Source organism: Thunnus albacares, chromosome 16, assembly GCF_914725855.1.
Source record: "Thunnus albacares chromosome 16, fThuAlb1.1, whole genome shotgun sequence".
NCBI classification, from domain to species: domain Eukaryota; kingdom Metazoa; phylum Chordata; class Actinopteri; order Scombriformes; family Scombridae; genus Thunnus; species Thunnus albacares.
Genome location: NC_058121.1, coordinates 10,820,638 through 10,839,325, shown reverse-complemented (window position 1 = coordinate 10,839,325; position 18,688 = coordinate 10,820,638). Strand labels below are relative to the sequence as shown.

The window sequence follows — 18,688 nt, the reverse complement described above, 5'->3', positions numbered from 1 at the left end:
ATCGCAGGTTATATGTCTGATCCTTCTTATGTGGTGTCAAAGGTGAGTCACTAAGGCAACAATCTTGGGATTAGATTAATCTGTGACGAATTAACCCCGTGTCCTAGCTGAATGTAAGATAAGCCTTCTTTGGTGCTTCTCCAAGAAATAAGTTATTCATCAAACAGTGTCAGCATTACAGTCTTTTTTACCTTTTTCTGATGAAAATCTTGGGATTCTGTAGGTGGCACTCTATTCTTTGTCTGAGGTTATTGGTGCTTTTGCTAACTTATAAACTATCATTGTGTAGTAAATAGTATAAACAACTAATTCACAGTGTGTTTCAGGCTTTTTATGGAAATCCTTAATATCTTAAAATATGTGAAAAAGATAATGCAATATGAATATTTCAATCTGTTTTCAATTGAAACTTTCAAGAATTTTCTAAAAATGGAAGTCAGTACCTTCAAACAAGAAAGAATAAGGCAGGTTGCTGCACTGGAATCAAGAAAAATGAAATCTTTAGCAAATACTGGAATCCAGTTGATTTGCTCTGGAAAGAAGTTGACTACATGTCAAAACCATGATTGAGCCACTGCATACACAACAAAAACAGCAATCACAAGTTAAAAAAAAAAGATATTGCTCCTAAAAAATACAGGAAGTGTTAAGTATTACCTTGCTTTAAGAAGAAATCTGCATGTTTTAATTTTTTTTTTTCATCTTATTGTATGGAACCCTGCTGACTGTTGACTCACATGGTCCATGAGCTCTCGCACCATGCCGTTCCACTGGCCTGTACCCTCATCCAGTGCGCCATACTTCCCATCTTCCACTAATCGCACCTCGTAGCGGAAGCCCAGGATGCCGGAGAGCTCCCTCAGCAGGTCGATACAGTAGCCCTCAAAACGGTCGTTCCCATACAGAGGCTTGTCCGACTTCTTAAACATCACATATGGCTCCTCCTGTATGGGGAGAAAGTGTGTGAGCAAAACAAGTTTGTGCCAATGTATGTTTTGTATGAATTATGAGATATTTAGCTCTTTTTATGTGTTTGTATTTACTGTTCATGTGTATCATTAATCTCATTGACTGTGTGTGTGTGTGTATGTTGCTTGTGCTTTTATTTGGCTATGGTACCAGTATGGTGGATACACGAAGGGATTTGTTAGCCAAAGAGTCGGTGATGTTGGATGTCTTGCTTTTGTGAGACTCTGTCATATTCAGACCGCTGGGAGGATCCCATGTTCCAATCTGTGGAAACAATTCAGGGTAAAGTTTGTATTTTTCCTTTTCTTGTCTACTGATGAAAATATGTGGCAAATCAGGGCCGCATTTTCTTTTTTCCATGAAGACTCCAATGACAGAAATCAAGTTCACCGGGTTTGAATCAATGACGCACCTTTTCCAGTCCCTCCTCCTTCAGACTGATGACATCCAGGTCGAAATCTGTTCTCAGTCCATTGCTCTTATTGAAGAGTACTCGTCCCGTCAAACCATCCCAGTGAGCCTGCAGACATAAATACAATAATAATAATAACTAAAATCCTCAGCTCTCTGCACAGTCATTCCATTAACCTTAAGGTATCGTCTTTCTCAACAATATCCATCCAACCTCTAACCGCCAAACTTTTTCTTTCCCAATTATGAATTCCGTCTGGCTCTCCCCTCACTGTCTATCGCAACAACATAACACGAAACGGTAAAGCAGAGAGAATAGAAGCAGGTTTGACAGGTAAGAGTTCATTATGCATGTGGTTCATTGTGCTTGAAGTTTCACTTCAAAGCCATTGGAGGAACAGACGGGCATGGAGAGCGATAGCAGACACAGGAGGGGGAGGAAACGCCAGCTACTACAATGGCTCATTCTGAAAATTACCTGCAATGATACCATCCACAGAATGAAAGAGCTTTGTAGAACAAAGCAAATGGCTGACCCTGACTAGAGTTAAGGAGACACACAGGGGCTTTGATATAAACACGGACAGAGATACGCACGGAGGGGACGTACGAGAAAGGGAATGAAACATCACAAAAAGCATGTAGTTACTGCGGATAATGCAGTGATTATTTACATTAAAAATTCATGAAGATTATTGAGATTGTTAAGATTAAGCAATAAAGTTGTTTCAGATGTTTATGTGGGTTTTATAATGATCAGAGTTTTCTAAAAGAGAGAGACAATGATGAAAAGATAGTTGCTCTAAAAACTTACACTCATAAAAGCATTACAGTGATTTACAAAGGAAATTCTTGCAAACAGAGGTGATTGCACTAATCAATGTAACACAACAAAGCTACAGTGTTCAGCAGATACCAGGATCTGAAGTCAGGATATGGTGCACAGCGATAGCCACGGTGGCCTTGTACCTCTTTGATGAGGCTGATGAAACGTCCACCGAAGCGCCACGGCTTGTGGCGATTACACTGCAGAGAGCTGACCGTGATTTGCTGTGACTGCTGCACCGCCACCGCCACCACATGCACGGCGTCATACATCAGCGCCGCGTCCGTCTGTGGAACAGGGAGGTAATATTATTAGACCTTTTTATAACACCTGCTAAGACATCTGTCCACATGACCTTTCATTCATCCATTTGTTCACTCACCTGCGTAGGAACATAAGAAATTGTGTGCGAGTCTCAGGTGACTTGCCTTACTCTTTACTCAGGACAAGAGAACATAAATTAAGAGTAATGTTAGCAAGAAATGCCCCGCACAAATGGCACAGTGTCTCAGCCTGTTAGTAAAAATACCCAAACACTGTCTGAGGCAATGAGAAAGCTCCGCCAGGGAGAGTCTCTCAGTGGAAGGCAGGCCTGTCACTGTAAAGACTAATGATTCCTGATGGGTGTGCCTGTTCCCCAGAGAGAGAGGGAACGCAAAACAGGCACCAGTACAGTCGGGACAACTCAGGCTGGCAGACTTGGTGTAACATGCTAAATAAATAACACATAGCTGGGATTCATGGGGAATCGCGTTGAAAAGTGCACGATAGCCATCCATATAACCCTAGTAATAAGTCCTCAAAGGGAGTAAATGCTTGAACTGAAATTTCTCACACCGACATGCCGAGATTTATCTTTACCGCTCTGCCCGCCACACATGAATTCCTTTCATGCTGGCTGTCCACACAGTTTGAGACACTCTACGTTTACCCAGGTCAACACATTACAGCTCAGCTCAGATCCTCTTTCCATGGTCCCACTGAGGCTGAAATAAAATGTGATGATCTTATTTGACAAGTCCTGGATGACCAACCTGCAAGGTGGGGAATGAAAAATGACTTAGAGATCACAAAGTATCTGCGGCTATAGGGTCTTTGCGGATGTGCTGGCTGTCAGGGAGAATGAGCCAGGCTTCAGTGCAGCTAGGCGCACAGCGGGAGACCTATGAGCTGCTGTTCAGCTCATATCAGTTCCCTATGTGGTCTCTATATGCGCAAATGGAGCACCCATGCCATCCATGTGAGAGCAAAGGAGTGGATGAAGGGTCTGGGTGGAGCTAAAATTATGCTACATGTACAATTTCTTCAACCTCTATTTAAGGTGGCAGGTCAATTAAAGGAGTACTTCCAACAGAAAGGAAAGAGGAAATTCAAGATACAGAAGAGGGAAGGGAGTTTATGTGCAGTTGTGTTAGTGGGCAGATTGTCAGTTTTTTTAGCTTGTCCCTCGGTTTTTCTGTGCTTTTGGAGTTGGTGACTGCTGGTGTCAAAGGCAGCTGCAGATCAGAGGATGGGAGACCCATCTCTGCACTCTTTCATCCCCGCTGCTTTCCTGGGAAATAGAACAGCTCATGGCATATCTGCTCTCCCAGTGCAGGCAATGTGTGGATGTGTTTGTGTGTGTGTGTGTGTCTGTTGTATTCATGGCAAATGTTGATTAGGAGAGAGGCTGTCATTTTGGTAGTCTATTTTGTGAGAAGAGGAGAGGACTTCTACACACAGTCAATATCCAAACACTATTTTCTCCACTAAAGGGAAAGTTCATCATGTCCAATCATCCAATTATTGTGCTGCCAACTAAATACGGAGACATGCAGTTGGATTGAAGGCTTGTTTGCTTTTTTCTCTGGATGCAGCTCACTCTGAATTGAGAAAAGTTGTAATAATCACATTCAGTTTCAGTCCGCTGCATTCCATTTCAAAAGAACATGGTTCATTTTGAATTCATTTATTCAACAAATTCACTCCTGGATTGATTTTAGTTTGACCGTGACATGGTTGAATTCATGTAATTCAAATAAAATCCCTGTTTCTTTCTTTCTTTCTTTTTTTTTAACAAATACTAACTTCACCTCAGCTTTGCTTATGACTTTTTAACTTTCCTCCCACAACTCTGACATTCTCTGCCTAAAATCGATCAATATCACATCACTGTTTTTCCATCTACAGATCCAGCATCTTCCAATCTTCCAATAAATCATTATAAATATATTCTAAGAAAAACATGTTTGGGAAAAAAAAAATCTGATGACAGGTTTTCTAAAAACAGTTGACAAGATGTTTGCTAAAAAACAGATACAATGTGAAAGTTGTACTTTGAAGTTTATTTTTATTCTACTTTTCATACTGGATTATGGTTTGGTATGAACTCCTACTGGATATTTTAGCACAACCTTGATGTGTGACTGATAATTGATGGCATTTCATCAAAGCTTAACAATTGTTAAAGGATAAGGCTAATGTTATTCTATATTCTTCTTATTGTTAACAAATCCTCTGAAGACACTAAAGCTATTGGTTTTTATCCGCCTCACTCTTTTCCAACTTCCCCAGCCTGTCTGTAAGCAATATATAGTCTATTTTTTAAAGGCTGGTTAATTACCTAAACAAATAAGCACTGCAGTTTTTAGCAAAGGTTATTCAAACAGGCGTAAATAGTGCATTTGTTGGGGGTTATTTTCAGCAGCACATTAATCTACATTTCGTGCACTAGTGAGCGTTTATAGCAGCAGGACGGTGTATGTGTGACTGACTCAGAATAAACTTCAGCGCCCATGTGGATTGTAATGAAAGACCCAGTGTGACCCAGTGTAACAGTGTGGTTTATTGATGTGTATTTAATAGGTTTTGGACAACAAATGAGGTCTCTGGCATAGTTTACAATATATCAGGCTTTGGCAAATATTTGTTAGTAGCTTCATTTCATTTTTGGGTTTGATCTTTTCGTGGGATCTTTTCGTTGATAATAAGAAACCATCAGAGTTACTCGTTAACTTGTATCCTTCACTTCAAGAAATGCTTGAAGTGAAAGTGTCTAACTTTTTCGTTTCTATTTAATATGCAGCACAAAGAGTAAAAGTCCGCCAGTGAGATAAGAAATTTCCAAATAGTTTGTCATGAAAATATTTCCCATTTCCATTTGCGTCAAGGTATTAAAACTTGACAGAAAATTGACCGAAAATGTGCACTGGGAAAGAGTAGGATTATGTCACCCTGTGCCAGATATTTCACATGCTTTGAGGAGAAAAGGATTTTAATAGTACCTGTCAGACTTTCAGCGTGCATTTTCTTGTACAATAAATTTATAATTGCAAACTTACAATTGTAGAAAATATCCAGTAGTTCAGGTTCATTCCATATTTATCTCAAAGCTGGCCAGTTTTGGCAGGAAACTACAGTTCCCTGTCTTAAAATTTTGAAAATGTCTTACAACATGCTACAATAATAGTTTTGTAGAGGGATAACAATATATACGTAGATGCTTACAAGCAGCAGTGAAGAGAGTTTTTCTTTTTGAAAATCTAATTTGTTTATTATATCATAAAGATCGATTTGGCTGCAAGAGATTCAGTTTATTTCAGAAAAGGAGTTTATTAGATGTTTTACATTATGAACAGTTGTGTGTGCTGCCATGTGTGTGACCAAAATACTCCATTCAATCCCCCATAAGCCTCTTTGTTTGAATGATTTATGTAATTTTATTAGCTTTTCCTCCGACTTAACAACCATTCTTCGAAATATTTCCTCCATCTTTTAACTTTCGATTGCCATAATATATCAGACATTGTCTGGCTCAAATTATTTATATGGCAAAGATCTCTTGCCTTTGGAGCAGAGCAATTCCTGAAATCCCTTTGTGATAGAAAAGAAGTTGGCATCAAGTGGAAGAAGGAAAGATCAAGGGGAAAAAAATGTGAAGTGATGGCTTACAGCTCTGGCAGATTGCATTCAATTTAAAAACAATCCAAGAGTGATCTTGATATTTATTTCAGGGCCAAGAACGGGTCCTGTGGGGTGTTTTAAGTGCTTTAAGTGAAACCAATCTTGAACCCCTGGGACACTCAGACAAGAGAGGGGAGAGAGTTTCAAACAAGATGTCCAAAACCTTTGTTGCCTTCTCTTTCCCACCTCTCTCTGTCTTTCTCTCTCTCTCACTCAAAACACATCACCATCTGAAATTGTGCAATCCCCTCTGCTTCCATAAAAGTACCAGTCCAGACACTTTTCCCTATATTTAATGACACAAATTTTTTCACACCTTACATCTTTCCTTTCCAGCCCTTGATGTCTTAGTTCATCTGTGCATTTTCTTATAAACATGATACATGAGGAGCAAACAAATATTAAAACACGTATGCACGAATCAATTAGCAAGATGTGTGTACGCCACAAACACAAACACGGCAACAAAACTCAACTTGCATGCTTCCCAGAGGCATGCCTCATTTGTTGTGGGTGCATGTACAGTAGTTTCCTCGTTTAGAACAGGTGAGTTGCAAACTCTGAGCTAGCTGCCGTGTGTATGTCCGCGCGTGTGTGTTTACACAAATGTATTCCTTTTCACTGCATCAGTATTCACATCAGCGCTCTACCTGTGCATAATTCCATAATTCCTAGGATAATGTAGCACCCTGAAAAACGACATCTCTCTTTCTCTTTTCACCTCTTCTCAATCAGTCGCCCTCTTCCCAGTATTATTCTAAACACACACATCCACATCACTATCAGTCTGGTGATGGACGTGTACTGCGGCTTCTTGTGTACAGTGGAACTCCTCTGTTTATACATATCATATACATCTGATTAGCCCTAATGAGATTAGCACTGACCTGTTATTCACCATGCATCACTGGGTTGCAGCTGCCAGCCACAGAGCAACAACGCGCACACAAAAATATGTACACACATGCACTCAGACACACACAGACACACACACCGGCAGCATTGCCATCAGCGGCAGAGTCACAATGTCAGCGGGAGAGAAGGAGGCTCATTGTTTTCTTGGAGCCGGAGTCACTCTGCCCTCACATCACAGACAGACCCATGGGGTTTGATGATTTGATAGAAGAGTGGGGTAATTATTCATTTCATTCCATAGTTTATATGTGTTTGTGTCGCTTCGCTGCACAGTCGGTGCAAGTATTTTAGTCACAAGCGCTGCTTGTCAGATGCATTTTAAAATTCATGATTATCAGCAATTAAATCTTCACTAGTCAAGTTGTGTTTTCTGTAAAAAAAACAAAAAAACACCACGATTTAGAATTTCCACTTTATTAGAGTGTCATTCTGACTGTGTGCATTTACTTCATCTGCACAGATGAAACTTCCATGAGGGACTTGTCAGAAATGTCTGTACATAATTAGTGACGAATTTCAACTTCATCGAAAAACATCAAAAGCTCCAAAAGAGCAGCTAGTGAGGTTCCTGCACAGACATAAGTGAACCCTCCTTGCTAATGAATGAGGCTCCTTAAGACTTCAAGTCATATCAATTACAATTTATAGGAGAAAGATAGAGGTGGATCATGAACTGGCTCTTTTTGGCTTTTCTGAAGATGCTATGCTGCCACCTATTAATGTACAGAAAACTCTTATGTTCAGAATGGTCACAGCTAAAAGACTTTGAAAATCGGAATTTTACCTGCCCTCCTGTCTTTAAACAGAGGCTGGATGAAACACCTGGAGAAAATTTGGTACAACAGAACTAGCTCTGGAGTGGTCTGGACAAAGACATGGACTCTAAATCCTAACAAAGATAGATCACTGTCTCTCACCTTATTCTGTAAAGATTTTAAATATCATAGGCAACTGTGTGTTAAATTGACCACTGTCTGGCTTTTTGTTTGTCTTTTTTCTCTCGCTTTATTTTGGTTGTTGTATTTTGCTTTCTGTCTGTAGGTGGGGTAGGTGGGATGATCTACATAATAATTCATTGGATGTAAACCTTAAATAACATTGTCAAAAAAAAGTTAAAATGACGATTAAAGGAAAATATATTAAGATAACAAAACACCTCAAAAGCTCAATAATTAACTTGTTATATCTGTACAAAAAGTAAAGTGCAAAAAAACACTTACATATTGAGCTTTAGAGGTGCTGGTAGGCAGATTTTGTCAGGTTAGCTCTTTCCCTCTGTTTCCAGTCTTTATGCCAAGCTAAGCATCTGCTGCCTCCAGCTTTATATTGAATAGACAGACATGAGAGTGGTACCTATCTTCTCATCGAACTCTTGTCAAGAAAAGCAAATAAATTGTATTTCCCAAAATCTTGAACTATTCTCTATTCTAAGTTGAAGGAGCATACAGGTTACAGTTGTTGTGTTATGTGTGATTTCTGATGCCTTGTCTCAATTTTGCGAAGTTTCTACTACTTATTAGTTATTCTGGTTTAGCTGTGTACTTGTTCCTCCTTTGCCTTTATTTATTTAGCCATGTAAGAATGAGTCTTTCCAATTGTAGTAATACAACTGTAAAATGTTAGATGCATTGGTGGCATTGATGTGTTACATGAGACCCTGAGCCACGAAACTGAGTTAGTGCATTGAGATTTGTGCAAACTTTCATTTGTAATACTTGAAATGAAAAGATGAGAGTTGAAAAACACTGAAATGTGACATATGTGATTTATGGGGCATATTATGGCTGTTTCGGGCTTTCCTAGCAGAGAAGGGAGAAGAGGCAGTGTCAGATCATTTTGGTGGGAAAAAGCCCTTGGGTGACTGCAGCTCGATGTGCCATCTCTCTCTCTCTGTCCGTAAGTTTTCCACTCTGTCTCTCTTCGTCTCTTTCTTTATGACCGCCTAAGTTCTGCCCCAGTCCCTCCTCCCTTCACATCTATCGCTTTCTCCCTTTCATCCTCTTTGTCTTCCTTTCAGTGTCTTCCCTCCACCCTCCCTGGTTGCTCTCTACAGTATTTGACTGAGCTGTGCGTGAGCGTTGCTCAGAGTGTGGGTATATAGGGGGCTTTGCCACTGCCGTCACTGTCATTTTTCTCTTTCTCTGTGCGTTGGAGGTTTAATCCCTTTCTCACATTGCATTTCCACATGCTGAGGCAACACAGCGGCCTTGTTGCATTTTTTTTTTTTTTTTTTTTTTTTAAATGAGGTTTTTGTCACAGGAAAGTAAGACTGGCTTCTTCCTACGAGGAGCCCTGGGTAACGGATCCATTGATGGAGTTGGATTTATGTTAAAGCACATTCATGGTTTTATTGTAGATTTAAGCGCACTTAAAAGAGGGATGAAGGCCTACACTGCAGAGCTGGTTTAAAAGAGAGAGTCCTGAGGGAGTGGTGAGAGTAAGTAGGACTCTGTTTGATGTATGTCTATACATACTTATTTTACATTGTCGTATTCTTATCAAATTACCAACCTTGACATATGCTTGATTTTCAATTACTACACTTGAATGAATGAGTGAATGAATACATTCTCTTCATTGTTTTTTTCCCTCTTAATGCCAACAAAAAGCACATTTTAATTTGGACAAAGAAGAGGGGAGTTATTGACCTGCTGAGACAATGAACATAAAAAAATAGTTTACATAACTTTAACAGCAGAAGCAGTTCAAACATGCACAAGCTGCTCATGCTAACTGCCTAGTCCCTCTTCTGTTTGTTCAAAGCAAACCACTGGTGCTGCTGCCTGAAACTATTTCTGACACACCAGCAGATTTATGCTTATAAAGATTTTTCTAATTTTGGGCAAACGCAATAAGCAGAAAGCATTTATTTAATGTATAAAAATATTACTGTAAATGTCTTTACATGATGAAAATCAAATATGATAATTATTTTATTAAGTCTGACAAAAGAGGAATACAATCCTCAGAGCATTCGTGTCCCACCAGACAATTCAGGCAACAGCATGCTGTTGGCAGCACTGTCCACTCTGAGTTCACCCTAATTAACATCATGCTGCCTAACCTACATCTGATTAAGTGACTATTTAACATGATGGCCTTTTCTTATATTTGATCAGCCTCCAGCCAGGTTTAACTAAAAAGGCTAGTAGGTGCCCACTCCACAGGTTTTTCCTCCCCTCAGTTCATTGGCTGCACTTTCCAAAATTTAACAAAGCTCTTACTATCTAAACCTCTTGAAAACAAGGAGAAGACATGGGTTGCAATTCAATGGTCAGTCTCCCAAGAATTAGGTGTCATCTGAGAAAACTACAAGTCAGAGCTGGACTCAAGAGTGGAGGAGGAGAAGGGCTAAATAGCCCTTCACAGAGAAAGAGAGAGAGACAGAGAGGACTCGAGGATACAAGCAGGATGGAGGGAGTCCATGCTTGATTCATAGTGTAAACAACACAGGCAGTGTTAATTACATCTGGGTTGCTGCTAAACAGTGGGCATTTTGCAAGGGTCTCCCTAGAATACCTGGGTAGGATGATACAATAAATTCCAAAAATGGGTACTACCGACACCTTTTGTTTATTTTGTGCTGATACTGCATGAGAATGTGCACAAGTGTTATTTTTAAGCTGTAAGGAGGGTGCTACAGTACAGCACAGCATGGATTCCTCCTTTTATCCTCACATGTGCATTCAAGAGATATGTTTTCTTGCATATGTTCCGTTATATTTGTCATTTTTTATGTGCATGACTAATAAATATTAACAACAAAATGTGCCCAAGTATCAAAAGTAAGGTACTATTTTTACACATGAAGATCGGAGTGTGTGAAAACAGTTGTGTAATGCATTAAAGTCTAGATTCACAATTTTTCAAGTCTGTGCTAAAATAAGAGTCCGGTGCCCAAATGAACAGACGTGTTTTTCTCGCTGTAATACTTCGTCCTGTTCATAAAAAATTTAAAGATGCACTTACATAATGCACTTACAATGTAAGTTATGGGGGCCAAAAATCCACAGTCCTCCATCTGTGCAAAAATGTATTTAAACGTTTACTTTCATTATATGCTCAATGTTGCTGTTTTTAAAATCTTAATCTGCAAAGTAACTATAACTGCCAAATACATGTAGTGGAATGAAAATCCTGTGGAATGCAGGTCTATTTGTGCTTTACATATTCTGCTAGTATATGAGTGCCTATCTGCCTTTTTGTCCACATGCCTGTGTGAATGTACTGTATGCCTCTCTGTCTGTGTACAGTACTATATGTACTCTATGCTTATGCGTGTATGTTTGCACTTAATTGCTGACATACTGCATGTTCATTATATATGCATACTACGCAGTACTCATGTGTGTATGTGTGTGCAGGTAGGTGGGTGTGCCAGCCTCTAAAAGGATGATAGCTTGCCAAGAGATCTCAAGGCCAACCAATATCCCTGAGCACAATTGTGACCATGACACATACAGCTCCTGCTGCCTGCACTGGCCTCCAGGGACTGATTGTATGATAGTGATCTAATGATGGTTGTAGTTGCTGATTGCACAGGCTTTTATGGTCCTATATAACATCAGAAGGCGCCTGCTTGCATTACTGTCGAGGAATGTCTAGTGTGCATGTGCACATGTGGATGTTGCGTGACTTGTAGGTGGATATTGTTAGGGAATCTGTTTGGTAGTGTTTTGACTTTTTAACATATTCTATTGTTTGTCTTTTCCTCTGTCTAAATTTGTCTTTTAGCTTAGCTCATTAACATGTAAATTGATAAATGAGACATTAAAGTAACATATTTTAGAGGAAGCAAAATCATGGAAAAAAAAGCTAAATCTTTCTTTTAAATCCCACCTCCCCATCTCTCTCTTCCTCTGCCTGTTCTCACTCACAAAAGGCTTCTATGGACCAAGGGAGCATTGGTGCTAATAATGTTGATGCTGTGCCAAGCCCAGCTGGTGGTGCCCGGCACAGGGCACCGAGTGTCTGCTCTCCACAGTTGCTGTCTTTAAAAGGCTCTCTCCTCTGCCAACTGTGATCACAGGGAGGGAGATCACATTGCTGTAATGGACGCAACCAACCTGTGAACCTGTGAGGAGATATTCTGTTAGCTCTGTCCATCCTTTAACCAAATATAACATCCGAGCAACATGATATTCTGTGTAGCCACAAAAAAATAGGTGTTATCAAAGCACTGGAGAGGTTGCGATGACACCTGATTTGAGGATAATTGATTTTTGAGTCCAGTACTGATGAAAATCTCTTGTATATAAAGTATATCTGCTATCAATATTCTTTTACACATTTTTGGATGATCTAATTTGGTCATTAAAGCATTATGACCAGGATATGTAATAAGCGGGGCATTTTATGTCTGCGCTCTCTGGGGCAGTAATGGTGACTCTGTTTCTAAATGACCTCAAACATATCTTTAGCATTTCTGTAATGCAATTTGTTGTTAGTTATCATGACGTATATGCTGGTAAAACTTGATAAGTGAACACTGGCTGATAATATTGGCTGTGCTGATGTATCAGCCAGGCGATGCAGCTATGGCTGCAGAATATTACTATCTTTGGATATTTCTTGTGAGCACATCCAGTGCAGTGTAGAACGTATTTAAGCTGCAGGGTAAAAACTCAAGTTAGTTTTGAGCAAATAAATGGTATCCCCAAATGCTGAAACTAATTTCCAGTAAATTCTATTTGTGCTATGACTCATATCAGGCAAAATTACAGTATAACGTATGTCCTCTATTCAATATCATGCTGGCTGGGGAACAGACTGAGGACCCTCATTTGGTTGAAATATTGTATGAATGAAGCTCACAGGGAGAAGGATTCATGTGTTGTATTCTCTTCCCATTGTCACATTCCAGGCAGCCATGTGCTACCCAACCACAAACCCGAGAGGCCAAACCAGAGCCAAGTCCTCCCCTACAGAGGCGCCACCAAATGTGGGGAATTGAATCAGACACCTTACAGTATGTGCTCAGTGTGTTTCACACTTACATACAGTACAGTACAAACACATACTTGTATGTAAACATGCCTGGTTAAACACCTTCTAACCAGAGTGTTACCTTGCAGGTTCCTCCGCCCTGCTCTTACTGTGTGGGCGGCTCCCGCTCTGCTCCCAGCAATGCTCGTTAATGCAGCGAGGTATCTGTTTTCTCCAGGTTTTCTCCCCCTCTCTCTGCATCTTCCTGTCTCTGCATCCCAGTACTGAACATTTCTTTGCAAGCCTGCTCTCCCTCTCTCAACACAGTATCTCTTATTGTTGCTAACACTGAAAAAAGTATATTCAACTAATAGTACGCTTTGTTTAAAAAAAAATTAAATGAAATAAAAGTCAACCCTTCTGCTAAGATTTCAGTCCTGATGACAAGGGAATACCTGCAGTTACTGATGGTAACAACAAGTATGTTTTAATAATACAGGTATCAGTTTGAAAGGACACATGTAACAACCACACTGGGGCAGCAAGCACACTTGGAGTGGCTATTCTGTCAGAAAAATGAAAGAAGAGTAATTCATGTATGTGTTTACAGTGCAACCAAAGAACTAGGGCTGAGAGGATTCATTGTGTCGTGTTGTTTTAATATAGAAGTATAATGATGAAGCCAACTAAATTGTCATTCACATGATGTAAAATGCACACTTCCAATTTTATCCCCAGAATAACACTCAGGTGCCCGTTTCACAAAAGCAATTTGCAAGCACCTCTCACACACCGACTGCAAATGGTGGCAGCGTTGCACAAATAATGGTCACTTACAAATTGCAGATAAATCTGCGAGTCCTACAGGTTTTTCACATGCTCAGGCACAGATTGCAGGTATGGGCTTTGTTTTGATTAGTGAAATATGTCATAATTAACAGGAGAGGAAATTGATCGCAAATTTGGTGAAATGGTGCACGGTATGTGCATTAATCATTTCCTGTGAATCCCTTCTGCATGTGTACGCAATTTGTATCTCGTGGGGGAAAGGCGGACCCTGCAATTAATAACTTCTGTACGGATCATGACTGATATCAGTTTAAACTCAAATTGAAAGAGTTTTTAAAGAGGGATCAGTCATGTAGCCATGAGTGATGCTTGTCATTTTATAATAGTTTTATTGTATTATTATTTGTAAATTGTTTGTATTTGAGCATTGTTTGTGTCTTGCGCTATTTTGTATGTATTGTATTGTTGAGTTTTGTGCTTTTATGTACTGTATATATATGTATTGTTAAGTTTTGTGCATTTCCATATGTTTTTTATTGTTGAGTATATATTTGAAAGGCCCATCTAGGGACTGGCATCGCAAACTAGTTCATACTATATTCTTGTCCCTATACAAATGAACTTTAAATACATAGGGAGGCAGTTACAGAATGAAAATACATGCAGACCATTAATATCATTAATATACCATACTGAAAACCTTGAGGAAAAGAAACTCAACTTTTACTTCCTTTATCATCTGTATGTCACCAAAACTAGCTTTCCTTGTGTACTATGTGCAGCTGAACACATTGTTTTTATGACTATAGAGCCTTTTAGGGGGAGGACAAAAAGCAATTTACAGTTCTATGTTAGGGACTAATGTTTTTTTTTTAAATCACTGTCATTAGCAATTATTTGCAATATCCTGGGGCAGTTTGCTGAACATGCATGTTCTCTTGCTGATTCAAAGGTAAGTGTCTTGCTCAAGGATATATTAACAATAGCTGCTGTTGGAAAGGAAAAAACAATTGTCACATTTGAAGTAGCTTGGAAGTATCTTAAGTATCTTTGTGTACTTATTGTATTTCCAATGTATTTACCCTGTGTTACTCTAACATGCTTTTTACAGTGTCCCATGTGAACTAAAGGAGCAGCCTCATCATGTCATACATATTATTTAAACAACTTTTCTGTATTAATGAAAGAGTCATTATTATGAACTATTACACCAGAATTTCCAATTGCGTCAATGACACTGGAGAACACCCAGCCCTCTGTTGTTATAATTATAGCTCAATGAAATGTAGACATAAATGAAATGATGCAGATGTAAAAAATATCTAGGCCTAAAGCGTAAGTGAGGTATACAACTGGGAAGCTGTTATTTTCCCTCTCAATTAAAGCCAAGTTTATACTTAGCTCAGTGAATGGGGATTTTAAAGAATCCAAATTGCAACAAAGCATTAAAACCAAATATCTTATTAGCTGTAGGCAATAATTATACAGAGATGTGACAATAAAATAATTAGATTAGATACAACATCTATCTGTCTGCCTGTCTACCTTACTGTCTATCTATAGCTTGTAGGTCTTTAACTGTTAATTCACCTGAGGATGGAGGGTGACAACAATTTCTGTTTCTCTTGGGGTTTGGTTAAAGAGTCGACACAAACGGACGAAATTACCCGCACTTGCACGGCAACACTCAAATGAACTGGACTAATTTGAATCCCTGCTCTTATTATGCATCCCTTTGTGTCAGAGATACCTCTGACAAACAGAGTTAAGAGGCAGAGGCTGAGTGGGTTTGTGGCTGCGAGCCTGCCTGGGCCGAGGAGTGACTTCTCATTATGCATCCTTCCCTGAGACAACACTTGGCCTCACCCAAGGCACCGAATGTCACCGTGATTATACACCACCCTGCATTAATGCGAGCCTAGTGGCGTGAGAAAACACTGCATGTTCCTCTCGACGCTTGTAACATCCCCACCCCCATCTTTCCTGCCCGTTCTCTTTTTCCTCTTGCTCCTCATCAACCCCCCTCCTGCCGCCGCCATGTCACCTTCCCCTCCCTCCTCCTCCTCCTCCTCCCCCCATCTCAGTCAATCAATCCTTCATGAAATAGCAAGGTGACATGGACAGCGTTGTCCTGGTAACCATCGCTACTCAACTGTTGCCTGGTCACCAAGCACAAACAAGCCCGGAGCATAGCAAGGATTCTGTGTTGCAGAGAATAAGAACAAGGTATGAGAGAGAGGAAATAAAGGGCTGGAGGGAGGGTCAGGGGTGGAAAGTCACACGCAGGCTGCTGCATCCCTCTCTCGCTTTAATTTAATGATACCCTACAAGGTGGCTCTTCAGCCCAGAGCGCTGTAGCATAAATGTCTGACAAATAAATAAACACATTTGAGTTGCAGAAAAACCAAATATTATTTGAATTCTAACATGTCTAAATGTAGATACAGGCTATTTTTTAATCACCAGCAAAACAGTTTCTCCACAATGCCTTTATTATACCATTAAAATGACAATATTTTTATATTCATGCTCCTATCTCTTCATTCACCCATTATAAGAAATCCTCTAAGGGTGGAACACTTTAAAGAATAAAATACATCAGAGCCGAGATTTATAAATAGTGCACTCTAATGAAGTACTTTGCCAAGCTTGCTTGAGCCTTTGGACGTATTATTTATTATTTAACACTGGTTCTAGTCCACTGAGATACGTCAATATGTAGTATAGGATCTGACAAAATGATTCATGCAATGCTAATTAATCAATTCAACATTCTCTACTAATATCCATTCATTTCCGGTGGAGGGGGGGGAAAATCAAGTGATTTAACCTCTTTGTGCATTGCATTAATCTTTTTTGCATACATAACAGTTTTGCTTGTTTTTGCACACACAAGTGTTAAACACAATGACACACATACTGTTTCTTGAGGGAAATGAAATATGATATTTCTATATTTACAGCAGTATTTGCTGTGTATTTCTGTCCAGACGTTGCAGTGAAGTGATATATGTATGTGGCTTTATTTAGGAAAATAATAAACAAAAGGATTTCTATACCTGATTTGATGTGTTTTCATTTTTGATCTTTTTGAAGAGTGAATTAAGGTTGTGACTGAAGGTTCATATACATCTTTACCACTACATTTCCATGACTTTTCTATGTCTTTGAGGCAAATTTTCATGACCATACATTCTCTGAAACATCTGTATATACATGAAAAATAAGAATAAAAATCCACATCAAGATTTACCACAGTATATCCGAATTAAAATTAATGACAAGCTATGTGGTTTGATACAAAATATACATTTATTTAAGTAACACTGACACACCGGTGAGATGTTTATAGAATAAAATGTGTCAAACCCTGATAACCTCATTGTATAGCCCTAATTAAGATAAATGACAGAGAGGCAACGTTGTTTGAAAAATAAATAAGTAAATAAAAGTGTCCAGTAACACTGACATTAACTTCAGAGGGCAGCAGTGTTGGAGATAAACTGTCTTTGGGAATATAAGATTTTGTAACTAAGAAGATTTTAAACCAACTATGCCTCCTATTCATTAATAACCTAATTGAGCATTAACAGAAGATAACCTTCCCTGTTTGAATCCCCCAAAAACAATCCACTCACAGTTCATTTTTTCATTTCTGCAAGCTTTTCATCAATATGCTTTTCAATCTTCAGCAGAGAGGCTTTCTTTTCTTTTGTGGTTCAGCAGAAGCTGTTGGATTTGGTGATGAAGGTCAGTTTGCTTGTAGATCTGCTTTCTCAGTGTATTCATCTGTTCATTTCTCAAGGGCACAAATACCAGCCTCCATCCTAGCCGTCTTCTTTTTCATCATCTAGCTCATATGTGAGGGCCTTCCTCTTCAAGTCAACAGCTTGCTGTTGTTTCTTTCTCTCCTCTTCATCCAAGTAGCCTGGCTCCTGCAGCTGAAAGGAGCAGCTCTTCTGTGATCTCTTGGTCTCTTGGTTATGCCCCCAACAGATCTGACATGGTCAACAATGAGTCTCTGAACCACCAGAGACCTCTCCTTTTGATTCTTCACAGTCAATTCTTTGTTAATGGAAAATCCTCTCTCCACACTGGCGTGTCCATGAGACAAGACAAATAGAATCTTCACCACATCCCACACTCTGGAAAATTATGGTTTTGTCCACATTGTCTCATACAGCAGGGTGTCCACTTGATCTGTTTTGGGGTGAAATTCCCTGAATTTAGCCTGAAGAGTAGCCGAATCACAAAACTCCCTAAACTCTCTGATATATCACACAGTGCCTCATCTATGTGTTTAGCTTCAACAAGTATGTGCAACATTCTTTTTATTTGACTTACTCACAGCTCCTTAGATCCAGCCATGCGTCTTGGGTCGAGGCACTGCATGCTTCTCACTTATGTATGATGCGCTGGAGCCTTCGTCAGCAACTTCTCAAGGAGTGTGATCAAGAGTATGTGATCAAGAGTTTCTTGTAGTCCATCTTCAGCCTCTCTGAAATGTTTTTGGAAGACCTGAGTTGGTTCAGTTTGGCTTCTGCTGCAAAGCCAATACCCTCACCAGGATTGATTTCTCTTGCACTGCTGTATCCTCACTTTCACTGTGAAGAGAGCATCAGCACAGCGGATCTTCACCTTCTCAAATGACTTCACTTTTGGATTGGGTAGTTCACCTCTCCCAACCATCTCCAGGGTTTTCCCTAGGTTTCTGGTGGGCTTAGGTGCCGTGGTTACGGTGAGGTGTGAGAGGTCATTTGTTTGGGAGGTCTGGGTGTCCTCCCCCATGAAAATTTGACTAAAAACACTGCATTTTCAATTTTCATTTTCAATTTTGGACTATTATCATTACAATATTTATAAAAAAAACACAGGTTGGCTAATAGCTACATTTATAGTCAGGGTGTAGCT

General features: G+C 39.5%; 1 protein-coding gene across 3 annotated transcripts in view; it reads right to left on the bottom strand.

Annotated features, from left to right (window-relative positions):
- Positions 1-18,688, bottom strand: part of LOC122999719 (glutamate receptor ionotropic, kainate 2-like) — a 74,491-nt gene that overhangs the window by 17,475 nt on the left and 38,328 nt on the right. For all 3 annotated transcript variants that reach the window (XM_044376891.1, XM_044376889.1, XM_044376890.1), the window contains 4 exons: positions 2,350-2,493; positions 1,382-1,489; positions 1,120-1,233; positions 738-944 (listed from right to left, as the gene is read on the bottom strand). In XM_044376891.1, the coding sequence (XP_044232826.1) occupies positions 738-944; positions 1,120-1,233; positions 1,382-1,489; positions 2,350-2,493 (573 nt within the window). The remainder of the gene's footprint in view (positions 1-737; positions 945-1,119; positions 1,234-1,381; positions 1,490-2,349; positions 2,494-18,688) is intronic.